The sequence below is a fragment of the Pelobates fuscus genome, chromosome 3, assembly GCF_036172605.1.
Source record: "Pelobates fuscus isolate aPelFus1 chromosome 3, aPelFus1.pri, whole genome shotgun sequence".
Taxonomy (NCBI): domain Eukaryota; kingdom Metazoa; phylum Chordata; class Amphibia; order Anura; family Pelobatidae; genus Pelobates; species Pelobates fuscus.
In genome coordinates this window covers 139,754,579-139,782,243 of record NC_086319.1, presented here as the reverse complement: position 1 = coordinate 139,782,243, position 27,665 = coordinate 139,754,579, and the positions used below count along the sequence as shown (strand labels likewise).

General features: G+C 39.8%; 1 protein-coding gene across 1 annotated transcript in view; it reads left to right on the top strand.

Annotated features, from left to right (window-relative positions):
• The window catches only part of LOC134602533 (gamma-aminobutyric acid receptor subunit beta-2), a 1,133,816-nt gene that overhangs the window by 404,533 nt on the left and 701,618 nt on the right, over positions 1-27,665 (top strand). Inside the window, exon 4 of the mRNA XM_063447493.1 lies at positions 22,537-22,757. Within this exon, the coding sequence (XP_063303563.1) occupies positions 22,537-22,757 (221 nt within the window). The remainder of the gene's footprint in view (positions 1-22,536; positions 22,758-27,665) is intronic.

Here is a 27,665-nt window from a genome sequence, read left to right as displayed (position 1 = left end):
GATGGTCAAAATTCATCTGTTGCTATCCTGTGGGACTTCAAAAATTGTATTTCTATATTATTTATTCATTTTTTTTTTTTTTGTACTTCTTTGTATTTTATATCCTTGTTGGCACTGCTAACTACTTTGTCCCTCATATATGGCCAATGAATCTTCATTTTGAATTTATATTTGGACCATTGATCTCTTCCACATTTACATCACAGCCTGTATAGGTACCTTGTAGCCTCTTCTATAGAGTCTGATACGGCTCTCCACTGTGTCAGTTTTATTTCACCTATTTTTATGTATGGTTTATTTTATTCAGTGAGCACTATGTGTTTTCCATTTTATCTTTTGTTGATCGCTCTGCTTGCCTTGTGTTCAGCTACTGTGTTTTTTTTTTTTTTTTAGTATTATATGTGTGTTCACGAATATTTTTGGGGGTGTATTATTCCTTTTTACTTTTACTATTAATATAGGTGTGTAAAGGGGATACACCTAACTATACAACCCTCTATTTCTATTTTCTTTATTTGAAGTGCCAACACACTTTACCTTATCTTTTTAAGCTCTTGAAACATGTTCTCTAAATAGCTTTGAAACCAACCACAGAAAGGTGTATAAGAGAGGGAAAAGTAGAAACACTAAAAATGAAAAAGAAGACCCACCTTATCAAATACAGTATAAACAAAACAGGTGTAGGTATTGTGATGGGAATCCAGCATGGTCAAAATTTAGTAGGCCGAGATCTCCACATGGCATATGCTAATTAGTATTTGGTTACAAACAGTTGGATGAGTTATCAGCATACTGAGCATGTGTGGAAGTGGATAGTAAAATCCTTTGTCTTCAACAAGCCATGTGGTCTGCCATATAAGGAGATCCTGAATACCCTGTGTACTGATTGGTCTGAGGGATATAGGAGGGGTTATACTGTATGGGAGGGGATATGATGTTAACAAAAGTCCTCTGCACCATGCTTTATGTCTCTCAGATATTTTTGGAACAGGAGTTCATCTGAGACCCGATCGGTATGTAAATAAAGGCCTTTTACTTTCTGAAGACCTGTGTCCATATTTCTACGTGTGGCTTCTGCAGTTTGTTCCTGTTACTTCCCCTGTAACATTACTTGGTGCATTGGCGGGGAATCTCATTGCATGGAAGCCTGTGTAGAGATTTGAGACGGTAATCTTTTACCAAATCCTCTGTGCTGCACCCCTGAACTTCTACTGCGTGGACCTCCTTTCATCTCGGCGCCTCACTGGCCTTTTGTCCAGGAGATCATCGGCTTCTGCACAGTGAGTACCGGGGTGCTCCATCAATGAGTTTGAAGCCCAGGTCCAGAAACTAGAAGGTAAGATTAATACCGTTAGAGCGGTAGGCCCACAAGGGGTTTGTATTTGGAATTGGTTGTATGGAATCTGCCTTGTCCTTCGGGATTGACGAAGCAAAGGCGCACTGCTTATCTGAACATTAGACGCTCTGTAGTCAGCCCGTCTAATACAGTGGTATTAGGTCAGACTGAAATTTGGTGTACATACTTCATGTCGGACACCGGTGTCCTGTCTTGACTAGCATGCTAGGTGTAAATTTTGGTTGCTAGGTCGGGGTGGCCGGCAAAACTAAGCAGACTATTGATAGTGTATTAGACTAAAAGGGTATTGGTGTAAATTCTGCCCTCTAGTTCGCTATATTGGTGTCTGGGCATTGAAGACTTAACGAATCTTTGGTGTAAATTGATCGAAAGCTCTTGAGGTGCTGGCCAGTTAGAATAGTTGGGATTATTGTAAATGTTGTTAAATATACTGTAGTTGGTGAGTTGGTGAATTGGTTAAATTGTATGTCCTGCTAGAAAGCTTGAGCTCTGCCGTCTAGTGGGAGTGTAAATTGTGTGTATAACTGTAAAATAGTGCACGGTACCATAACCACTGACATTGTGCATTGTATAGAACTACTAGAAAACTGTTTCTTTTGTGTTATATGTGTAACACCATAACTGTTACTAATTTACCTGTGATTTAAAAACTGTACCATAACCAATTTATAATACCATAACCACTTTGTAATACCATAACCACTTTGTAATACCATAACTACTTGATTGCCATGAGGAATAATGGAGCCACATGGTGGTCCGAATTAAGGACTTAATTCCACCTAGTTTGGACACCCCTCCCCCCTTGCATCTGCATACCAACCCCCTATTCATCCTCCAGAGCCAGAGTAGCCACTCCCCTACTCTTCCTCCCAAGCTAATACTAGTGTAACTGGTTTTTGCAATCCCCCTGCTCTATTGTCCCCGCCTACCCACATACCTATCTGTTCTTTTGTTTCAAACTCTTCTGTAAAAATATCCCCTTAACTAAAATACAAATTGAGATGTTTAATGTACCATAGAACTAAAGCTTTATTCAAGCCTAGATATCAGGGTGGACAGTGATTAAAATAAGCAATAATAAAATAAGCAATAATAAAATAAGCGCATAATTAAAGTTTATCTGCTTCATTAGACTTTAGGGAGGCACCCTAGGGCCACCTACTGGTCATCTTCGGGAGTTACATTGATATTACATCATCTTTAACTCTATACTGACAAACCTCAAGCAATTACAGATTTGGTTACTTCAATTATCCAAACACATAATCCCACCTGGGCTGATTGCCAGCAATTATTATTAACTTTATTTAACAATGAGGAAAGGACTCGGATTAATCAAGCGGCTATTAAAGCGCTCGAGAAAACGGCTCATACTCAAAAGCAGGCCAATCCGGTTGCATGGGCTGGAGCCCATTACCCGAATGTGGATCCAAACTGGAATATTAATGGCGCTGATATGCCCCATGTGGCGAAACCGACCTCGCCACGTGTCCTTGGAGGGGGCTGATTGCCCGCCTCTTGCCTTTGGACTATGGACCAGACTTTATGGGAATGTGATACCCCAGATAGCCATACCATGGAGCCTATTCATATAATGAAAGACTATGGGAAAGACTTTAGCTCCATGGCAATTGTACTGTGTGAGTAGGATCTGCGCGCTATTCGGTAGTTTTGTGCGTGCAGATCCCAGCTATCTGGGGATAGGTGAAATGTCTGTGTGTTATGTGTAAATGTGACTTTATGTATTTTAAAGTGTTTTATGTTGTTTTGCAACCATGTGGTTAATGGAGTCTGCCTTTAGTCCTGGGTAATTGGATTACTTCTCCAATTAACTCCAGGGCAGAAGGGAGGAAACCAGGGTGCATTGTGGGGATGTTTTTCTGCCAGCCAGAAAGGAACAAAAGATACTTTTAGTAACTTTTGAACCCCTGGTCGGATTCATGCCATTTTTCAATATGTTGTTCCCCTGAATGGATTGATTGTGGATATGTATTTTTATGTGAATGTGATGTATGGTTTTAAAGTTATAAAAGTTGTGTAAAAGTATATTTTACACTGTATGCATAATGGGATTATGTGTCACACTAAGGGGAGGGGATGTGTGGGAGGTAATATCTATGTCATAGGTTCTTTTATGCCTCCCCCTGGGTGTGGCCTGTATGTGGATTATTGTAATAAAAGCCAGGCTGGATGAGCCAGTCCAGAGTTCCTGTTTTACCCTCAAAGTGATGTGTCGTCTCATTATTGGGGGAAGGATTTATTGTATGCTGTTCCAGTTGACTGCTAGGAGTACAAGCCTATTCGTATGGTTCCTATTCAATGGTCTACAGCATTCATACGCTTGGGAGAATTTAAAGGTTTCTCGGATGCGGTGATTGTGGTGTCTGCCAGAGTGCTTGGAGTCCTCAGGAAGCACTAGGAGCATCCATTAACGGAGGTACCAAGTCGGGGTGCCAGGTGATCCGTTACACCCCATTTAAGAGCTTATAGGGAAGCCATTATTGCTGGCATGAAGGCAGGAGGGAAAAAGGCAATCAATATGTCAAAGACGGCTGATGTGTTGCAGAAGATTGATGAGTCACCTAGTGCCTTTTATGAACGATTACTGGAGGCATACAGATTGTATACTCCTTTTAATCCAGAGGCTCCTGAGAATTCCCGAATGGCTAACTCAGCCTTTGTCAGTCAGGCCCAAGGTGATATTAAGAGGAAATTAAAGAAGTTAGAGGGATTTGTAGGTATGTCTATATCACAGTTGATGGAGATTGCGAATAAAGTATACACGAATAGAGAAACAGAGACAAAGAGGGAAGAAGAACGTAAAATGAGGAAGAAGGCAGATATGCTAGCGGTAGCAATTGCAAGTGTAGAGAGACAGGGAAGAGAGGTGAATAGAGGAGTTGAAAATAGGTTGAGTAGGGGACCACTAAGCATGAATCAGTCTACATACTGTAGAGAGGAAGTTTTGGAGGAAATAGTTGGAATAATAGAGGAAGTGTTCAAAGGGACCGATATTATCCACCCACACAGAGACCTAGAGAAAGAGAAGATAGAGATTTTGTGGGTCTGGCTGACACTGTTATGGAGGACTATTGATACCGACCGGGCTCCATCCCCTTTGGTCAAGCGGAGCCTATGGTCGATGTAGAAATAGGGGAAAGAGGAGTCCTTTTATGATTGATACTGGGGCTGAACATTCCGTGGTGACCAAATTAGTTGCTCCTCCTTCAGGAAAATCCATAACAGTAATAGGAGCAACTGGGAAGAGCGCTGCTAGACCGGTTCTTAAGAGTCGCACTTGCATTCTGGGAGGCCATTTGGTGAAGCACCAATTCCTATATATGCAGGAGTGTCCAGTTCAACTTCTGGGATGACATCTATTATTAAAGCTTCAAGCTCAGATAACTTTTCTACCTAATGGATCAACGTCTCTGAGGTTTTATAAATCACCTGGCATAATAATGGTATTGGTGCCAAAAGAAGAAAAATGGCGTTTCTATTCCGTAATGACAAATGCGAACCCAAAGAGTGATGGATCTGTATTTGACATTCCAGGAGTGTGGGCAGAAAATAATCCTCCAGGACTTGCTCGTAGCATCTCACTGATACATACTGAATTAAAGCTCGGGGTGTATCCTGTTAGCCTTTGTATGTTGTTCTTTTATCTACCCCAACAGCTGTAAAGGTAGCAGAGGTGACTCCGTGGATTCATCACTCCAGGGCTAAACCAGGGCTAGTCCGGATCGTGAAAATCCTTGTAAGATCCGGTTGAAGCGGGTGACTCAGTTGGAGTGAGTGCAAAGTATTGGGACATCGTGGTTGAAAGTAACATCCGAGATCAGCAAGTAGGTGTTTTGACGGCCATAATAAAGCCTGACCACCTACCTACGTTTCATAGCCAGAGTGTCTCGAAGGGACCTCTGTGAAGGAAAGTGAGGATCAGAAGAACGTCAATCCTTGCAGCCCTCCCAGTCGGGAGGCTGAGGTGCCATCGCACGGTCGAAGAAAAATGAGGATTTCAAGAATAAGTGTTTTATTATGTGTCTTAGTATTTTTATGATTTTTCAGGAGGGTAAAGGTAAGGATATTCCAGGCTGTGTTAGTTGTATTAAGACTACGAAAATAAGTAATCAGATATCCCAGACCCTAATTTGGCACTCACACTATGAATATAAAGAATCTGTGTCTAGGTGTAGATACTTAGATACTGATAATAGTGTTTGTGTCAACCGATATCAGGTGAGCCCAAGTGTTTTGATCCCCAATTCCAACCCCGTACAATTTGGTTGGTAATTTGGAATAGTAACTCTCAAGGGACCTTGATAAATAGGACGGTGATAAATACCATACATTCCTTTTTTTTTGTTGTTTTAATCATCTTTATTTCATAAATTTTATTTTATACAGTCAGCCAGTATATTAAATGATATTCATTGAACGTTTCAATAACATTTGTGGATTTAAGTTTGAGTTTACATCATATTCATATCACAGATGTTTTGTCCTGATATAGAGAATATCATAAGAAATTACATCATAAAACATATTTTGACTGACTTACTAAAAAAGATAAATACAACTTTCACACATTCATTCGTACTTTCAGACTGACAGATAGATCATTCCCAGCTAGTCTTCGTCATTCAGGAGTAAAGAGAAAAAAAAAGAACATAGTGATTGTGCATATTGTTCCTACAATATGGGCCGGGGTTTAATAAACGGGAAGGCCTTATTGTTTAGGATGTACACCATTGAGTCTTGTATTGTTTTGCATTGATATAAATTGATATGAATAACTATCTCTGGTGGTTCCTTTAGGTAAATTAAGTATTATAGTCTTGTCTAATAAGACATCTTGGAAAGGGACAACCAATGATCGTCTGAGACTATATCAATGATATTATACATGGAAGTAGTAGATAATAGTAGGTCAGGCCCGAGGTTCCCTTTCCTCTTAACAATAGGGTATACAAGTGTAGTAAGATTACCCGTTTTTTCAACACCTTTGGTTCATTACATTACTGTTATAATTAACAAATAGTGGAGGTTACCCATTTTCAAGCATAGATTAAAATTGGATTATACAAACATAAGGGGATTGCCCATTTTTTCATCACCGTTAGATCCTTACAATGCTTTTATAGTTTACCAGTGATAGGGGGCTACCCTTTTTCATTAGTAGATTGATATAACTTTGTTTAGCCACAATTTGTAAATACCTTTTTAAGAGTTGAGCTCGAATTATTATTAGTAAGATTATTTTCCATCGTGAGTTGGTATTTGATTTGATTAATAAGATGTATTTTTTGAAAGGGAATAGATGATTTCCAGTTTCTAGCAATTATTATTTTGGCAGCCACAAAACAATGAGATGCTATACATTTAATTTCTTGTGTATCCAAATTCCAGTTATAATGTAGTATCGCTACAGCTGGATTTTGATCCAATCTTTTATGAGACAGTTCATACAAAACATCGTAGGTCCATGACCATAATCTCTTTACAATCGGACATTCCCACCAGGTATGTATATATGTCCCAGCAGACGACCCACACCTCCAACATATATTCTGTAAATGTGGGTACATCTTTGATAGTCTAGATGGAGTGTAGTGCCATTTATATATTAACTTAAAATGGCATTCTACCAAATTTATACCATGTATATATTTTGTTAAGTAAGAGATAGATGTACACCATTGTTTTTCTGATATTGATATGTCTAATTCTTTTTCCCAGTAATCTATGATTTTTAAAGGTGTCTGACCCGTTTCTTTTAACAGGACATTCGCCAGTGATGTAACTCTTTTCTTAGATCTATTACAAAATATGATTTCCAATTGATTAGAAATTATAGATTTTTTCTCAATAATAGAGGAGTGTAAGTAATGTTTAATCCTTAAATAGGTGAAGATTTCTCTAGATGGTAATTTATAGGAATCTACGATGTGTTGAAATGATATCAATCTATTTTCGCTCATAATATCAGAAACAGTATCTATACCGTGTTCAGACCAAATATTCAAGGATAAGTCAGTTACATTCTGCTCAATTACCGCTATAGAACAAGTCTTTGGTATCTTGTTTACATATCCCAACAATTTTTTAATTTCTTGCCAGGTGTTTAACGATTGGCTGAGTATACATGATTCAATCTGTGTAAAAAATTGGGATTTGCCCAGTAGTTCCTTCCATATCAAGAGTTCCAATTTATTGGGCATCACAACCTGTGACTCTAAAATATGCCAGGGTTCGTCAAAAAATTGTGGATCTTGAAGACAGAATATATGTCTTATCATGTTTGCATAATAAGTGGTAATAATATTAGGAAAATTTAAGCCCCCATTCGTTATTCTCTTAGACAAGATTTTAGTACTAATTCTCGTTTTTTTGTTTTTCCATATGAACTTGGAAAAATATGATTGAATCATATTTAACCACGACCTTGGAGTTTTCATAGGTACCATGGAGAATAAGTAAGACCATTTTGGCAATATATATGAATTTATAATATTAATTCTTCCAATCCACGTAGTCTCCAAATTTTTCCACTTTTGTAATTTATAATTAATTTCTTTAATCATTCTAAGAATATTAATCTCCATTATATCCTCAATATCTGTTGATATAGTGATCCCTAGATATTCTATTTCCTTATTGGACCAGATGAAATTATATAGATCCGATATTCTCTTAACCACATTCTGTGATAAATTGGTATACAGGGCGGTGGATTTCGAAATATTAAGCTTGAAATTGGAAATCGAACTATAAGATTCTATTTCTTGCATTAGAAAAGGCAAAGATGATTCTGGTGAGGTCAATGATATCAATGCGTCATCCGCATATAGCGATATTTTTAATTCGGTGTGAGCAATGGGGAATCCTTTAATATTATAATTGTTCCTTATAGCGATAGCCAAAGGTTCCAGAGTTAAAATATATAAAAGTGGGGATAGTGGGCATCCCTGTCTGGTACCATTTCGAAGTGGGAACCACCCAGCTAAAATGTTGGGGCCCACTGTCCTAGCTGAGGGGTTGGAATACAGTGCCATAATTGCATTACAAATTCTGCCCTGGAAACCGAACGCAATCAGTGTCTCCCTAAGGTATCCCCACCCGACCCTGTCGAACGCTTTCTCAGCGTCTAAAGACAGGGTCAGGAGGGGAATATTGGATCTATTAGCGATATCCAATATGTCTATTATTCTTCTAGTATTATTGGAGGACAAACGACCCGGCACAAACTTTGGGTGCTGATTTTTTTTCAATAATCTCATTAAACAAATCAGTTAAGGGAGTAATCAATAATGGCATCATATATTTGTAAAAGGCATTTGTAAAGCCATCAGGGCCAGGGGTTTTATTCCAAGATAGTTTTTCAATATGTTGTTGAACTTCTGCATGTGTAAATGGTAAATTAAGGGACACTAATTCTGCAGGAGAAATTTTTGGAATCTGAATGTTTCCAAGATATTTTAAAATTTCAGTTTTTTGAGGAGTATCATTGAGATTATATAACTGTCTATAATACTGATTAAATTTTTCTCCTATTTGAGTTGGAGTTGTATAGGTACTATTTCCATCTATTAGTTTTTCCACTCTATTTCTAGCTTGGTGAATTTGTAATCTTTTTGTAAGATTTTTAGAGGCTCTGTTTCCCATGTGATAATAATTCACTTTTAATTTGTTTATATTGATTTGAATTCTTTGTTCTTCTTTAAAGTTAATTAAATTTTGTATTTGTTTTAATGAAGCTCTTAGTTCCTCTGAAGATTTTTGTTTATTTAAATTGGAGAGCCTGTAAAATTCAATATATAAATCTGCCAAAGGTTGTCCATTATTTTTTCTAAAGATATGACCCATTTTAATCAGGTAACCTCTTGTTACTGCTTTTTGTGTACACCAATTAGTTGAGCAAGAGGTGTCCTGGGGGCAATTCTCCTCAAAAAAATGGGTTATTAGAGACTCTAGGTCATTTCTATTCTTCTCGTTTTCAATTAGTAAGTTATTGAGTCTCCACGTGGAAATTCCCGGATGGAGAGCGATGCCTATTTCCATAATAATGAAACTATGATCTGCCCACGGGTTTTGCTTGATCCTAACTGTATGGATAGTTTTTAAAGAATTTGGATTGGTTAAACATAGGTCTATCCTAGAAAATGATCCATGTACATTTGAATAATGAGTATAATCTCTCTCATACGGATTATATATACGCCATGGGTCACAGAGATGATATAATTTACATATATTACTAAATCTTTTTGCTTGTTTATGTATTTTTTTGTCTGTGTTAATCAGCACATGGGATTGTTTATCCAAAGTAGGATTTAATACGCAATTAAAATCTCCAGCAATAACCAATATGCCCTTAGAAATTTTTTCTACCTTGGTCATTAAATGGGAAAAAGTAGTCATTGGGTCTACATTAGGTAGGTACAAATTCACCAGCGTATATAACTTGTTATCGATATTGCACACTAAAATAATATATCTAGCCTCTTTATCCAGTTCACAGTGAATAACTTCCAATTTGAGGTCGTTCCTGAAAATAATTGCAACACCCCTTTTTTTTCTATCTGTCATGGACGCATGTATGATTTTTGGGTATAAATCTCCTCCCCAGCTTTGTGTAGAATTTTTAAGCCAATGAGACTCTTGAATAAAGGCTATTTGAATTTTATCTTGAATTAAAAAATGATATAGCCTATTCCTCTTATTATTCGTGTTTAAACCCTGCACATTAGAACTCAATACTCTCAAAGATAATATTCTTCAGTGTTTAGGTGATCTATCATGTCAGTCTGATTAACATACGCACATCCTTTCATTCCTAATTTTCGGGAAGGGCAGGCCGATAAAGGTCTGACCCCATCCGGAAATATTGCATACCTTAGGTAGAAATTTCTACCCCATCCTATGGAGCCCATAGGGTCTCCGGAGTAAATGTAGCAAAACTACATATAGAGGGGGGAGGGTTCTGAGAGGAGAAAAGGGAAAAAAAAAATTATTCATTCAATAATTATAAATAGGTAATAACCTTATAAATAAAAAAAGTAAATTAAATGATTATTTTTACAGGGTAGTATAATATATATCCTCTAAGAATTAAATTTGTGATTTATAAATGTGTGTTATCAGCGTTATCAGAAGACTTTAAAGTAAGAATATGTGCGTAGCATATATTATCATACAGTAATACTAGACCGCGAGAGAGTATCCTCAATATCGGGATAAAATTGTGAAGTAATAGTGATCCTTTCCCATTTCTCTATCTCTCCTTCCTTCCCGTTTTCCTTTTTTTAACGATATTTTAGTGTTTATCTAAAGTAATGGATATGTTTTTTATATTCCATGTGTTAGCCAAATCTATATAAAATTAGAGATGTGGGTGTGTAAATAGTGTATAAGTCTTACACTTATTAATAAATCGAAAAAAAAAATTACCCTAAGTATAAGTGTGGGGTTACAAAGTGTTAAGAGTGTCACTACCTCGATCAACAGTGAGGAGAATAATAAGATTTATCCTAACTTGTGTAGTGTGTATAACATGTGTAATTTCTATGATGTATTTAACAAGAAGAATTGTCGAGGAGAAAAAAAAAAAAAAAGGAACGTCCTAAGCCCCCAACGAGGCACTATATATTCCTATTCTGTTGTCAGATTCTTTAGTTTTAACCATTGTATAAGTTTTATGTTCGAATCAAATGTCTCCCTAATGCCTTCAAAAGTGAAAGCTATTTTTACTGGAAATAGCCATTTATATCTAATGTCCAATTTTCTGAGAATTTGTGTAGAAGGATAGAAAGATTTTCTTTTCATTCTAGTCGCGAATGATAGGTCTTGATAAACCAGGATGTTCCCAAATTGACCAGTAGTTATGGGATTAGATCTTGCAAGCCGAAGTACTTTATCCTTAAATTCCGATGTAATAAAAGAAGCGATAATGTCTCTAGGTATGTCTGTCTGTATTGCTTGGGGCTTGAACATCCTATAACATCGTTGTATAGTATTATCAGATTCACAGGTGGGTATATTCATGGCTTGAAAATATTGGTATAGAATCTGTTTTAAATTTTCCTGCGGTCCTGTTTCTGGAAAGTTTCTGAACCTCAGATTATTGCGTCTACTTCTATCTTCCATGTCGTTTACTTTCAGCTCCAGTTCTTGAATTTTTTGATTCATTTGTTTATTTTCGTCTCTGAGAGAATGAATATGAGAATCAATTTTGACTATTTGTTCTTCAAAGTTTTGGAATCTTGCCATAAGTACGTGGATTTCCTGTTTAATTTCGAATTTAATTTCAGCAATACTTATTTTTAATGTGTTCTTAATTTCAGACAGGTTAGCGCTTAGGCGATCTTGTAGTTGTGAAGCTGTAATCAAATCCTTATTATCCTTATAATCTTCAATCGTAGTGTTTCCCACATTATTCAGTGATTCCTCCAGGTTGTGTATATTATTTTTTGCGTTATCTTTCTGCTGATGTGGGGAAAAGTATGTAGACATTGATCTGTCTTGATGTAAGTCTTTTTTATCCTTCTTTCCGGCGGTTTTGTTGTCTTGGGTTTTTCTTGAGGCCATGATGAAGTCACTACTTAGTTGACCGGCCCTTGTGTCAGTTTTAAGCCTTCAATACACTCAACTAGGTAATATTTATCGTCGCGAATTTTCCACTTAGGCAAAGCGGATAGTATAGTTGGAAAATATAATTATGGCGCAAGTGGGAATCTTCCTTTAATTTGAGTATGTAACCCTTTTACTTGTTGACGTGGACTTTTCTTGAGACCTTAGATGCAATCACTGCTTATTTAACCGGCCATTGTTATCAGTATAAATAAGATGACGAGGATTTTAGGTCTCTAATTTTCCACTAAGGCTATAAGAATAATGCCAATAAAATAGAGATATGCATCAATTAGCAATTAGTGAGTATATGGCCTTTAAATATATGACCTTTTTAATTTTGTTGTCATTAAGTTTTTCTTGAGGCCATCGAGAACTCACTACTTGGTTTACCGGCCCTTATTGTCAGCCTCAATACAATAGCAGAGATTTTAGGTCTGAAGTTTTCCACTTAGCCAAAAAGAACAATGCCGTTATAACATGTTACTATGCATCAGCTGGCTGTCTTCATTCAATATGTGCCTATAGCTTTCTTAATTTGTTGTATTGGGCTTTTCATAAGGCCTTACTAAAGTCACTACTTAGTTAGCCAGCCCTTATTATCAATTTATTGAAGTGGCAGGTATTGTAAGTCTGAGGTTTCCGCTTAGGCAATAGAGATAGTGCAGTTATAAAATATGAATAAGCATCAATTAGTAGTCTTCATTTAGTATAAATATATAGCCTTTTTACTTTGATAACATAGGCGTTTCTTGAGGCCTTAAATACAGTCACTGGTTAATTGGCCGGCCCTTGTTGTCAATTTTTAGTGCACGGAATAGCAAGTGATTTAAGTGTGAAGTTTTCCAGTTAAGCAATAAAGATAATGCAGTTATCAAATATAATTGTACATCAATTAGCTGTCATTTAGCTGTATTTAGCTGTCTTCAATTGATATGAGTATATAACCTTTTATAACCTTTTCAATTTTCCATATGTTGTTAGAGAAAAAATAGTAAATCAATATATAACTTTGTAATTAATAATATAGATCATATCTGGATTTGTTTTGAAGTAGTAAACTTATCTGAGGTTCCGTCTTCCTATTTCCTATTTCCTGCAGGGTTGGAATTTGCATGTAGTTGTAACTTGATGTTAGCCAGAAAATTGACTAAGGCATTAGTGGGTATCCAGGCGATATCGTCAACATGCAGTTCGGAAGCCAGTGATGCAGCGAGTAATAAACCTGCGTAGCCTTGTTTGTGTATTGTGAGGCAGGCACGGCCCGGGAAACTTTGGTGTCTCGTGTGGTAAGCTTAGGCGTTCATAACAGCGTGGTGTATCTCGCCATGCTCCTCAGAGTCCTCCGCCCCTCCTCTTCCGTCACGCCCGCCGTCAGCACGTCATGACGTCAACGAGATCACTGGCCTAATACCATACATTCCACGGGTATTCTATTATTTGATGCATGTAAGGCGATTTCTGGTAGTAGAAAACCTTGGAATGTATGTGGTAATCTAAACTGGGAACGGATTTATGGGTTCAATGACAAATATTTATGTCCCAGTAAAAGATCTACTGATCCTGATTGCCCAAATAGAGATTTTAATTTTTGTCCCTATTTGTCTTGTGTAGGGTGGGCGACCTGGGGAAAAACAGTGGATCAAGATATGATTATCGAAAGGTTGCCTACTACACCATATTGTAAAACTATGGAGTGTAACCCTGTGCATATTACCATTTCTAATCCACAGCACTTCATTGATAAGTTTGGGAATCTCTTTGGGTTTAAAAATACATGGTACAGGAGTAGATCCTTGGACCATAATATATGTAGGTCTTGAAATGGAGACAGTAGCAACCTAGACTCATCAGGTTTTTCATTCCTTCTATGAGGAGATGAGTATGGAGGATAAAATTCCCCATAATGTTAAGAATCTATTTATTAATTTGGATGAGAGTATTGCAGGTAGTCTTAATATAACTAACTGCTTTGTATGTGGAGGTACTAATATGGGAGACCAGTGGCCATGAGAGGCAAAGGAAATATGGTACCCTGGTTCTGAGACAGATGAACACCAGATACTTTCTCAGTCTGATCATCAAGTAAGTACTAGAGGTAAATCAGAATGGCGGTTTAAAAACCTCGATTAAAGGTCATGGTTGTGTAGCTAGGAAAGGGACGATGTATAACACGTCTGTAGGTGAGTTAACATGTTTGGGACAAAAAGCCTATAATGATGATATTAAAGATACTACTTGGTGGTCAGCTTCAAATGTCTCAGAACCTACTAATCCGTTTGCCAATTACACCAATTTGAAAGTGTTGTGGTTTGACTTATCTGCTACATCTAATTGGAGAGCCCCATCAAATTTGTACTGGATTTGTGGTAAGAAGGCATATTCAGAGTTACCACAAGACTGGGAAGGGGCATGTGTACTAGGTATGCTCAAATCATCCTTCTTGTTGCCAATCGAAACAGGAGAGACCTTTGGAGTTAAGGTCTATGATGTGAATCATAAAAAAGCGAGCATCTTTGAATATAGGTAGCTGGGAAGATGATGAAAGGCCTCCCCAACGTATCATTATTTATTATGGGCCGGCTACTTGGGCGGAAGATGGTACTTATGGTTATAGAACCCCAATATATATGCTCAACCGTATTATAAGATTACAGGTTGAGATTATCACCAATGAGACAGCACAAGCGCTCAATCTCCTAGCTAAACATAATACTCGAATGAGATCAGCCATCTATCAAAATAGATTAGCTTTGGACTACCTATTAGCAGTAGAAGGAGGTGTATGTGGGAAGTTTAATCTAAGTAACTGTTTTCTGCACATAGATGATGAAGGGCGGGCAGTGGCTGAACTTACAAGCCACATGGTTAAACTTGCGCATGTACCAACTCAGATCTGGAATGGGTATAACCCAAGTAGTTGGTTTGGAAGTTGGTATGAGCAGTTTGGAGGGATTAAGGCACTAGTAGGAGTAGTATTTATTATATTCTTATGTCTCTTTCTGCCCTGCCTGATTCCATTGGTGGTCAGATCTATACATAGTATCATAGACAGTACTATAGAAAGAAAGACAGTATGAATCCCTAGCCCAAAGAGAACATATTCATGATGAGGAATGCTGAAGGAGTTTGTGATGATGCTAAGATGCTTACTAGGTCTGTTCTGGTTCATGGTTACTTGAGTGGTGTTGGCAAATTATGATTAGTGATGCATCTGGAATAATGTTATATCAGAAGCATCAAAGGGGGGAATGTGATGGGAATCCAGCATGGTCAAAATTTAGAAGGCCGAGATCTCCACATGGCATATGCTAATTAGTATCTGGTTACAAACAGTTGGATGAGTTATCAGCATACTGAGCATGTGTGGAAGTGGATAGTAAAATCCTTTGTCTTCAACAAGCCATGTGGTCTGCCATATAAGGAGATCCTGTGTGCTGATTGGTCTGAGGAATATAGGAGGGGTTATACTGTATGGGAGGGGATATGATGTTAACAAAAGTCCTCTGCACCATGCTTTATGTCTCTCAGATATTTTTGGAACAGGAGTTCATCTGAGACCCGATCGGTATGTAAATAAAGGCCTTTTACTTTCTGAAGACCTGTGTCCATATTTCTACGTGTGGCTTCTGCAGTTTGTTCCTGTTACTTCCCCTGTAACAGTATCTCAACTGTACTTAGCCTTTCACAATTGTATTTACCCTGATAGATAAGCTGTGTAGGCCTTAAATATCTGGTTATTTTAATTACTTTTATATTTTGTGTATTATTTATTCATTTTTAATTGTTAATATTTTGTGTATCATACACTTTACATGAGTAGAAGGAAGCACCTAAATCCTGCAATAGCACTTTGCACATGGTCTACAGTTGCTTACTTCCAGGTTTCTATGAGATGCCTGTTTAAAAGTTGGTTCTATAAGTGTTATACATATTAAAGCAAGGTTGTATGCTTATCAGACTTGCACTATGGTTTTGTTTTTTGCACACATCTGTCACACTGAGAAATATCTGTAGATCTGTTCCTGGTATTAAAAGAGAAGTTCCTAAAATTAAATATATTTTTGTGAGTTCAACCTTGAATTTTAAGTAATTTGTAGAGTACTTTCAATATTAGACATATGCATTAGTTTTTGTACAAATACGATTTTGTCCGAAAATTCAGTTTTTTTTTTTTTACGTATTTGTTTACTAAAATGTAAACAAAAGCCCTACATACGAAATATAAACAAAACGAAAGGGCAAATGCTGAATGCATTACCTTTTCGTTTCATTCATTCAATAGACTCTATGCTGCAGGGGAATTAACCCCCACAACACAGAGGAAATAATACTGCGCCTGCGCCAAAAAAAAAAGCAAGGAGGGAGCTGGCAACGCTACCAGCTCCCTGCTTGTAAGAAATTCCAACCCACCACCCCTGCATTAAAACCTATGGGGGTCACTATGACCCCCGTATTAAAGGACCACTCTAGGCACCCAGACCACTTCAGCTTAATGAGGTGGTCTGGGTGCCAGGTCCCTCTCGGATTAACCCTTTTTTTTATATAAACATAGCAGTTTCAGAGAAACTGCTATGTTTATACTGAGGGTTAATCCAGCCTCCAAAACCTCTAGTGGCTGTCTCATTGACAGCCGCTAGAGGCGCTTGCGTGCTTCTCACTGTGAAAATCACAGTGAGAACACGCCAGCGTCCATAGGAAAGCATTGTAAATGCTTTCCTATGCGAGCGCGGCTCCTGCCGCGCATGCGCATTCAGCCGATGATGTTGCAAGGAAGAAGGAGAGGAGGAGGAAAGCTCCCCACCCGGCGCTGGAGAAAGAGGGTAGTTTAACCCCTTCCTCCCCCCAGAGCCCGGCGGGAGTGGGTCCCTGAGGGTGGGGGCACCCTCAGGGCACTATAGTGCCAGGAAAACGAGTATTTTTTCCTGGCACTATAGTGGTCCTTTAATAAAAGGGAGGTTAAATCCTCCCTCATGTCATTTAAAACTACTAGTGACTGCACAGCAATATAATATATATAATAATTAATATAAATGGGGGGGACCTAGTCTGTTTAGGGGACATGCCCCTACTACATGGGGTACCTGGCACAGGTAGGGGCATGCGAGAGGATTTAACCTGTGCCAGGTCCCCCCTTATTGCACTAGCAACTGGACAGTAATAGCTGCCCAGTCACTAATAATTTTACATTTGTTTAGGCGACAGGCCCCTACTCACGGCAAAAATAAATGGTTTACAAATGAAATTCAGGATTGACAAATTTACTTTTTATTTAGTATGAAAGAATTAGTACGAAATGAAAAATTCACTGGTGCACATGTACCCTGCTCAAAAAAATAAAGGTAACACAAAAATAACATATCCTAGATCTGAATGAATTAAATATTCTTCTGAAATACTTTGTTCTTTACATAGTTAAATGTGCTGACAACAAAATCACACAAAAATTAAAAATTGGAAATCAAATGTTTCAACCCATAGAGGTCTGGATTTGGAGTCACTCTCAAAATTGGCTGATCCAACTTTGATGTAATGTCCTTTTAAACAAGTCAAAATGAGGCTCAGCAGTGTGTGCATGCTCCTGATGAGGTGGTGGATGGTCTCCTGAGGGATCTCCTCCCAGACCTGGACTAAAGCATCTGCCAACTCCTAGACAGTCTGTGATGCAACGTGACGTTGGTGGATGGAGCGAGACATGATGTTCCAGATGTGCTCAATTGGATTCAGGTCTGGGGAACGGGCGGGCCAGTCCATAGCATCAATGCCTTTGTCTTGCAGGAGCTGCTGACACACTCCAGCCACATGAGGTCTAGCATTGTCTTACATTCGGAGGAACCCAGCGCCACCCGCACCAGCATATGGTCTCGCACATGGAGGGCTGTGCGGTCCCCCAAAGAAATTCCACCACACACCATTACTGACTGTGGCGGAACCAAGCTCGCCACTGTGAACTGGAGAAGCCTGGTTGCTAGCCTCCTGCCCTGCGACTATGGCCCTGGGGTGTATTAACCCTGTAAGAAGGGTATTTGGGCACAATGGATGTTTGTATGCTGTTCCTGGCCCTTTAAATACTGTGGAGTAGTATTACAACTTTTAAACTGGCGCTTCGGATGCAGTCGAAGTGCCGAAGTCGTCGAAGTGGCCGCCATTACAGTCGAACACGTGGCGGCGGCCATTTTAATCCAGTCGAACGCGGTGAGCTGTACCTTCGACACTGCGGCTGAAGATTCGAACACACGTTTGAACGGGACTTTGTCATTTCTGGGTGTAAAATAGACCTCTGGTAGACAATATAACACCAAGGAAACGCAACCCCGGTTCCACTTCGACACTTCGACAAAAGTCGAAGTGAGTTCGGCGATTCGAACGCCACCTTCGGATGGGACTTTGTAACTTTTCAGGGCAGAAATAGACCTGAATGGAATTAGCTGAATTTTGGATATGTTTGAAAGTAAAGTATGCTGATTGTTAATGTGTTTTTTGTGAAGATTGAATGTATAGTTTTGGAGTTATAAAATTTATAAGTTTAGCTTGGAGATAATTGAGTAGATACAGTAAGAAACTCAATTATCTCCCAAGCAGAGGGGGGGGGGGGGATATATAGGATGTAACCGATATGTGATTGGTTAATGTCTAATTGCCTATGGGCATCTCCCTTGCAGGGGAGCACTGCATAAAAGCAGAGTCCCTGTCATTAAACAAGAGTTCTTCTTGACCCTCAATACGTAGCCTTGTCTCGTTATTGGAGGGAACTGATATATCACACTGGGGATTGCTATGCTCTGCATATTCCCTTGAGCGTTAATCACTTAACTCTTGTTCCTGTTACGCTCTCCTTGGAGGAGAGGTCTTTCCCACACAGTCCTGAATGCTGGAGGTTCATTCAGGATGGAAGGAAGACGGCGAGGCTCCAGTTAGGCTACGGCGGTTGTGGAGTCTGCGGTGGTTGTGGTGTCGTCTGCAGTGCATGGAGTCCTCAGGAAGTGCCAGGAGCATCCGTCAACGGAAGGCGTCTGTTATACTGACCCACTGCCAAACCGGTCATGCTGGAGGATGTTGCAGGTAGCAGAACTTTCTCCACGGCGTCTCCAGACTCTGTCACGTCTCACATGTGCTCAGTGTAAACCTGCTTTCATCTGTGAAGAGCACAGGGTGCCAGTGGCAAATTTGCCAATCTTGGTGTTCTCTGGCAAATTCCAAACGTCCTGCACGGTGTTGGGCTGTAAGCACAACCCCCACCTGTGGACGTCAGGCCCTCATACCATCCTCATGGAGTCTGTTTCTGACCGTTTGAGCAGACACATGCACATATGTGGCCTGCTGGAGGTCATTTTGCAGGGCTCTGGCAGTTCTCCTCCTGTTCCTCCTTGCACAAAGGCGGAGGTAGCGGTCCTGCTGCTGGGTTGCTGCCCTCCTACGGCTTCCTCCACGTCTCTTGATGTACTGGCCTGTCTCCTGGTACCGCCTCCATGCTCTGGACACTACACTGACAGACACAGCAAACCTTCTTGCCACAGCTCGCATTGATGTGCCATCCTGGATGAGCTGCACTACCTGAGCCACTTGTGTGGGTTGTAGACTCTGTCTCAGGCTACCACTAGAGTGAAAGCACCACCAGCATTCAAAAGTGACCAAAACATCAGCCAGGAAGCATAGGAATGGAGAAGTGGTCTGTGGTCACCACCTGCAGAACCACTCCTTTATTCGGGGTTTCTTGCTAATTGCCTTTAATTTCCACCTGTTGTCTATCCCATTTGCACAACAGCATGTGAAATTGATTGTCACTCAGTGTTGCTTCCTAAGTGGACAGTTTGATTTCACAGAAGTGTGATTGACTTGGAGTTACTTTGTGTTGTTTAGGTGTTCCCTTTATTTTTTTGAGCAGTGTATATTCAATATTACCCTATATGTCTTTTATGTATTTGTAGATATTATTTGTGCCTATATAGTTTGCAAATTATGCCATAGCTACAGTCAACAAGCTCACAACACAGCAGTACGGGGAGCCACAACACTGCTCCTTATACACACACAATGCACACCATATTTTTTTCTCTCTCTATGTGTTGGTGGTGCCCTAATGTTTGAGTTTTGCCTAAGGCTTTGCAAAGTCTAGAGCTGCCTCTGATTATGACTTTGTTAGAGGAATATGATATCACAATAAATGCTGTTACTGCCACTGCATTAGTCTTGTGCATTTGGTTTAGTATGAATTGAGAGTTGTGTGAATATTGGATGATCAGGACAATTCAAAATCCCAAACTCTGAAAAACTACATGAACATATCACAAAACAAACCACATTTTGTTTTCATCATTTTATGGTTTGGAGTTCTGTCCTTGGCACAACAACAAAAACATGATTGCTTTATATGTGTGGATGTGCTCTCCTAGAATGTGTTTCCCCTCTTTCATATTCCTCTTTCTTTAATTTTGACCATAAAATCCTGTAATATGCCTTTTTTGACTGCCTGGGTGCGCTCTGGCACATGGAGTCCCATGCGCTGGACTACCCCGGCACCTCATTTAGAATGTTTACTTAGAATGTTCACACCTCGCTAACGAGGTGTGAAAACCGCAGACCGCAAGGGAACGAGTGGCGCGTGCTTCCCCTGGGTGGCTGCCGGTTCGTATCACGAACGCCCAAAAGGGGGAGCATTCGTCTCCCGAACCGGCCTGCGTACACTGTCTCCGCTCCCGGTGTCTGGAATCTTCCTAACTGCTTCCCAATGGAGCTATAATCACTCACCCCTTCTTTATTTATTCTACCTGCTCCCCAATGGAGCTATAATCCCTCATCACTTTCCCTTACCTGGTAGCTACAAATCTACGCTCGTGGCTGCCCAGGAGAGCGCTCTCTCCAGTGGATACCTGCGTGGGGATATCCACTGGAGAGAGGGGCGCGCGCCAGCAGAGAGTCCCTGGGGCTGTGAGTCGGTCTCACGGCTGCATGGTTCCTGCTGGCCGCATGGGAGTCCGTGCCGACCAATGGGAGAGGGAGCGCCCATTCAAACTGGGTTCACGCCATTCTCCCGGTTGATCGGCACAAGTAAAGCTCTGATAGGTCACCGCAGGGAGCAAGCGACCAATCCAAGATGGAGTGCTTGTTCAAACGGAGTTTCACACCCTTGCGTTGGAATGGGCGGTGAAACCCCTCTCGTCCCTGGGCGCTGATTGGTGCAGCCGATTGGTGACATCAGGTTTCGCGCCCTGTCATCCCCGAGGCCTGATTGGTGCAGCCGAGTTCCGCGCCCTTTCTTTGCGCCCTTTCATCGGTGAAACTCCTTCCTCCCCCTAACGCTGATTGGCGCTTTTTGCTTTGCACCATTTCAGCTGATTGGTTGTTGCTGGGTTTAGGTGCAAATTTTGAATTTGTCGGACTAAACCAAGCAACACCATGGAACTGATTTCAGGGATGTACAGAGCCTTGAGCCCCAGAATTTCGATGCTGATATCTCCGGCTCTGTACAGCCGATTGTCCCGCTGTTTGCAGGGGTCCCAAAGGGGACCTGGGGCTATTCATGTTTTAACCCGGTAACCCCTTCCCGTCCCGGGGCACCGAGCCCCAACGTCTAGCCCCCCTGAATATAATATGTACTCATGCGTGTCCTTATGTCTTGTTAGTAATTCCCAGAGCAGGAGATGGTCATCTGTTCCCCAGCCTCCTCCTGTATGTGTTTTGTGTTGTGTTGGATTGAGACCCCCTGCGGGGGTCTGTGCATTAAAAGCTGTGTGCCCAAATAAACATTGTCAAACATTGTATCCGTGAACTGTGTCCCGTCCAGTTACTGGGAAAATAGGTCTGACCTATTCTAACCAAAGGGGATAACCAGCCAGGTCACCTAGGTCCCACTACAGTAGATTTGGGCAATGTGAGAACATTTGGTTTGGATAAACCATTTTTTTCCAAAATAAAAAACAAACAAAAAGGATTTCCCAAGTAAGTGAGTTAATCTCATATGAGCAAGCATTAGGTTGCTAGGATATGACCTAACAAAAATGTGGGAACATTAGTGTTGTGTCAGGGTTATGTAATGTATGACCGTATACTATAACTAAGCCCCCAATATTTTTGCCTAGATTACGTTATATATAAATATACAGGGCTAGTTATTAACCTGGGAACCAAGTTAACAGTAAAGGAGATATGAATCAACCATTTGGTGGGGGCTTTATGTCATGTTCTCTGTGATCCTAAAAAAACTGGGTTCATATCCCGACAGGGTTGACTCAGCCCTTCATCCTTCTGAGGTAGATAAAATCAGTACCATTAAATTGGGTAATTCTAACAACCCCTAGATGTTGGGCTAAGGTAACATCCCCAGGACATACTTGAAAACCAGAGTAATCTGAATGCACAATTCCTGGTTAAATACTTTGTTATTATTATTCATTAAATCTTTATTTCACTACAATGCAGTGTTTAGTGAATATAACTTTTAAAGTTTTAATGGACCAAAATTCCATCACTATTCCTCTATGCACCGTTAATTAAGATGCTCTACAAATATTTATTGTAATTATTCATTGTCTGATTTTCTTTCACAGGATTATACACTGACAATGTACTTTCAACAGGCATGGCGAGATAAAAGACTTTCATATTCAGTGATTCCTTTAAATTTGACCTTGGACAATAGAGTAGCAGATCAGCTCTGGGTTCCTGATACATACTTCCTGAATGACAAGAAATCTTTTGTACACGGTGTTACGGTCAAGAATAGAATGATTCGTTTGCATCCTGATGGCACAGTGCTTTATGGTCTCAGGTAAAATTATTACATTCCTTTGCTCCTTTGCATGCTAATTGAACTGAATATTATGACACAAATCAATCAGATTTAAATAATTGAATTTATTTCATTGCATTTCACATCAGTTTAGTTATATCAATGACAATTTAAAACATTTATTAATGTTATTTGCCTCACTTAAGTATATTTGCCTAACTTAAGATATTTAATACAGTGTCTTCTATGTATGAATTCTATTTTATGTTTCCAATTTAAAACATACAAGAAACAATGGTATTAAGAAATATGTCAACTCCATATTTGAAGACGAAAAACTTAATGTTGGAATGTATTGTTATACCTAGGCTAACTGTAGAAAACACCAACAAGGTCATTCACTCCAAATTTTTGCAAATTAATTTGCAATGGCAAAACTTAGGCACAAATAACCAAATTGTAAATATAGCCAATTTTGAGAATTTTTCCAGATCAGGCAATTTTAACTAAATTTTGCATTTTAACCAGAATCACTTGACACCCTTTTATTTTATACATGTTAAGCTATTTTGAAATGGTGAAGCATCAAAGTTGTGTCCCCAATTGTCACTGCCCACCATGCTGTTTCCTTTATCCTGTCCACAGTGGCAGAAGAACATTGTCTGTGAACCCAGTAATTGTGCTGCTACTTGAATGACAGGCCAGGGATAGGTTGTGTGTGTCAGCTAACGCTTTCATAGTTACATAGTAACATAGTTACATAGCTGAAAAGAGACTTGCGTCCATCAATTTCAGCCTTTCTCACATTTGTTTTTTTGCTGTTGATCCAAAAGAAGGCAAAAAAAAAAAACCGTTTGAAGCAACAAGCTAGGACAAAAATTCCTTCTTGACCCCAGAATGGCAGTCAGATGTATCCTTGGATTAAGCAGTTATTACCCTACATTGAAAGATTATATCCTTGAATATTCTGTTTTTGCAAGTATGCAACTAGTAGCTGTTTGAACATCTGTATGGACTCTGATAAAACCATTTCTTCAGGCAGGGAATTCCACATCCTGATTGTTCTTACAGTAAAAAAAACCTTTCCTTTGCCTTAGATGAAATCTTTCTACCAGTCTAAACGCATGGCCTCGTGTCCTATGTAACGTCCAGTTTGTGAATAGATTTCCACACAATGGTTTGTATTGGCCCCAAATATATTTGTATAATGTTATCATATCCCCTCTCAGGCAACATTTTTCTAAACTAAATAGGTTTAAATTTGTTAACCTTTCTTCATAGCTGATATGTTCCATTCCTTTTATTAATTTTGTAGCCCGCCTCTGCACTTTTTCTAGTGCCATAATATCCTTCTTTAGAACAGGTGCCCAAAATTGCACAGCATATTCAATATGCGGTCTTACCAGTGATTTATAAAGAGGCAAAATGATATTCTCGTCCCGAGAATGAATGCCCTTTTTCATGCATGACAATACCCTACTGGCCTTGGCCACTGCTGATTGACATTGCACATTGTTGCATAGTTTGTTGTCTATAACAATTCCCAAGTCCTTTTCGTGTGTTATCCCTAATTCGCTTCCATTAAGGGTATACGTTACTTGTGTATTCTTTATGCCGAAGTGCATAACTTTGCATTTTTCAACATTAAATTTCATCTGCCATTTGAGTGCCCAGTCCTCCAGTCTATCTAAATCCCTCTGCAGCAAAGTAATATCTTGCTCACGTTGTATTATTTTATAAAGTTTTGTGTCATCTGCAAATACTGAAACATGACTTTCAATGCTGTCTTAGAAACATAGAAACATAGAATGTGACTGCCGATAAGAACCATTCGGCCCATCTAGTCTGCCCAATTTTCTAAATACTTTCATTAGTCCCTGGCCTTATCTTATAGTTAGGATAGCCTTATGCCTTCCCATGCATGCTTAAACTCCTTTACTGTGTTAACCTCTACCACTTTAGCTGGAAGGCTATTCCATGCATCCACTACCTTCTCAGTAAAGTAAAACTTCTGGATATTATTTTTAAACCTTTGCCCCTCTAATTTAATACTATGTTGTGGTATTTTTTCTTCTTTTAAATATAGTCTCCACCTTTATGTATTTAAATGTTTCTATCATATCCCCCCTGTCTCGTCTTTCCTCCAAGCTATACATGTTAAGATCCTTTACCCTTTCCTTGTTTTATCCTGCAAGCCATGAACCAGTTTAATAGCCCTTCTCTGAACTCTCTCTAAGGTATCAATATCCTTCTGAAGATACGGTCTCCAGTACTGCGTACAATACTCCAAGTAAGGTCTCACCAGTGTTCTGTACAATGGCATGAGCACTTCCCTCTTTCTACTGCTAATGCCTCTCCCTATACAACCAAGCATTCTGCTAGCATTTCCTGCTGCTCTATTACATTGTCTGCCTACCTTTAAGTCATCAGAAATAATCACCCCTAAATCCCAAATATTCTGTACTCTGCCCTTGGGGTCTTCAAGATCATTTATAAACATGTTAAATAGAAGGGGTCCCAGAACAGACCCCTGAGGGACACCACTTGCCACCTCTGTCCAGCTTGAAAATTTACCATTAACGACAACTCTTTGTACTCTGTTTTTAAGCTAATGTTCTACCCAAGTACAAGCATTTTCATCTAGACCGATTTCCTTAAGTTTGAACACTAATCTATTGTGTGGAACTGTATCAAATGCCTTGGCAAAATCCAAATAGATCACACCCACTGCAACACCCTGATCTATACTTTCAGTCAATCACTGGACACCCAGCAAATGATTCTCTTTTACCACAGTGGCCAAGAACAGGAGAGAGTAGATGACATGATGGGCAGCCGAAAACACAACTTCTGTGTTAAACATTTGAAAAAGAGGGTGTCTAAGGATTCCAGCAGGACTGGACTGGAATTAAAACCAATTAAAGCACTACTACTCATATTGCAAAGCATGGTAAGATTTTGTGAAAGCTGTGTGGGAAAGCCTATAAAAAGAGCTTTGTATGCTATCAGCGCTTAGTCTGTGGTGAGTGTAATGAATCCTTTGGTACTTTGTATAGTATGTTAATTCGTACTCTCCTGAACTCATAGAAGGTTATGTGAATATAGTCCGTTCGTATGGTACGCTAATTCATACTCTCCCAAAATCCAAGCAGGTTGTGGGAAACTCAATTATTTTGTCATTCACATACAAAAACATCAGTCGAGACTTGATGAAGGGTACAACTGGAATGGTTTATTATGGTTAGCTGGCCAACTTTTATACACAGACCCCAGCATGGGGTCTCTAGCAAAAGTATAGGAAAACACGCCCAGGCTTCTCTGTGTCTGGGAGATAATTGAGTGTACTTTGATTAAACTAATTATCTCCCAGGCACTAGAGGTACAAAGTATAAAACATAAAATACCCCACATATATTGTGGCGAACATAACCTCGCCACTGGTTCTTGGAGGGGCCTGCTCGCCAGCCTCTTGCCCCAGGATAGGTCTACAATAGACCTGGCTATAATACTTTAAAAAGACTGTTTGTGCAATTGGAATTATATGGTTCGGTTACCGAACAACCACTTGAACCAGAGACCACCCTGGAGCTTGTTAACACCTATTAACAATCGTTTCTCACCGCAGTGTTCTAATTGTTCGTCTGGGTGGCTGCAATTCCTATGGACAACCACAAGGTGGCGGCCATCTTGTTTGCATGAACGCAGGCAGCAGTGTTTGGGCATGAATCTCATTAAACTAAAATCGGACACAGAACCTCCTGAACACCGCTGGACTTCCATCATCACCTGCGTTCGTTCTATACAACTTAGAAGTTCACTGTTTAGTGAAATCATTCGTCTGGATGAGGATAACACACTCCAGGGTGAGACCATTGACTTTGTTCAGTAGTTTGTTCATTTTCAAACTACCAAACTAGACCGACTGCAAACCCTGATTCTCTGTAACTGTTTTGGGCATGGGACCATGCCTGCGTGTTACGGTTGCCTCCAGGCTGGCTGGAAGTTGGACCATAGAAAGGATACTCCTAGCGCTCACCAAAGGACCATCAGCACCGTGCAACAGGGGGTTCGAATTGTCGAACGTACTTCGACTTTAACCGAAGCGTCAAAGTGAAGGCGACGGTAAGGGTCAGCGGTGTTCTTGTATTTGCATAGCCAATTTTAGTTCCATAGAATCTTTAGCATACACCGCTGACTAAATTAAAATGGCCGCCGCCACGTCTTCCTTTGTCGAATGGCAGCCACTTCGACGACTTCGACAACTTCGGCACTTCGACTGTATCCAAAGTGCCATATAAAAAGTACCAATCCTTCCCCACAGGATTTAAAGGGCCAGAATGAGTGACATACACTCTGGTATGGCCGAATACTGGTTTTTAACGGGCCCAATCTCCCAGGGCCATAGTCGTGCGGGAGGAGGCTGGCAAATAGGTTTCTCCACAATCCAGGGAAGCAGGGCAATTTCTCATTTAAAGGGCCAGTTACAAATAGCAGTTTGTAACACTGCGGTCGGTCAAATAAATGACTCCCAAGAAATTCCTGAACCCCTGAACTAATCTGGGTGATTTTTGGATATGTTGGTCACCTGGATCAGGGCTATCAGGGGATTACACTTTTGTGGGGTTTTAAGTGTTTTTTGGGGTGTTTGAGAAAAAGTGTTTTTTTTTTCTGTACTTGGAGATAATTGGATTAGATTAGTATAGTTCCTGATCCAATTATCTGCCAGGCCCAGAGGAGGGAATATCCGATTATGTATGGGAGTGTCATGTATTGTAACACTGTCATTGGTCTGTTACTTTGTAATTCAGTCTTCCATCAGGTGCAGTGGGAGTACCCCTTGCATGGGGATTGTCATACAAGGCCAAGCGTAGTCCCATTACAGTAAAATTACAGTATTTCTTTAAAACATAAACTTACAATGCAATGTTCCAAATTTTTACACACAGT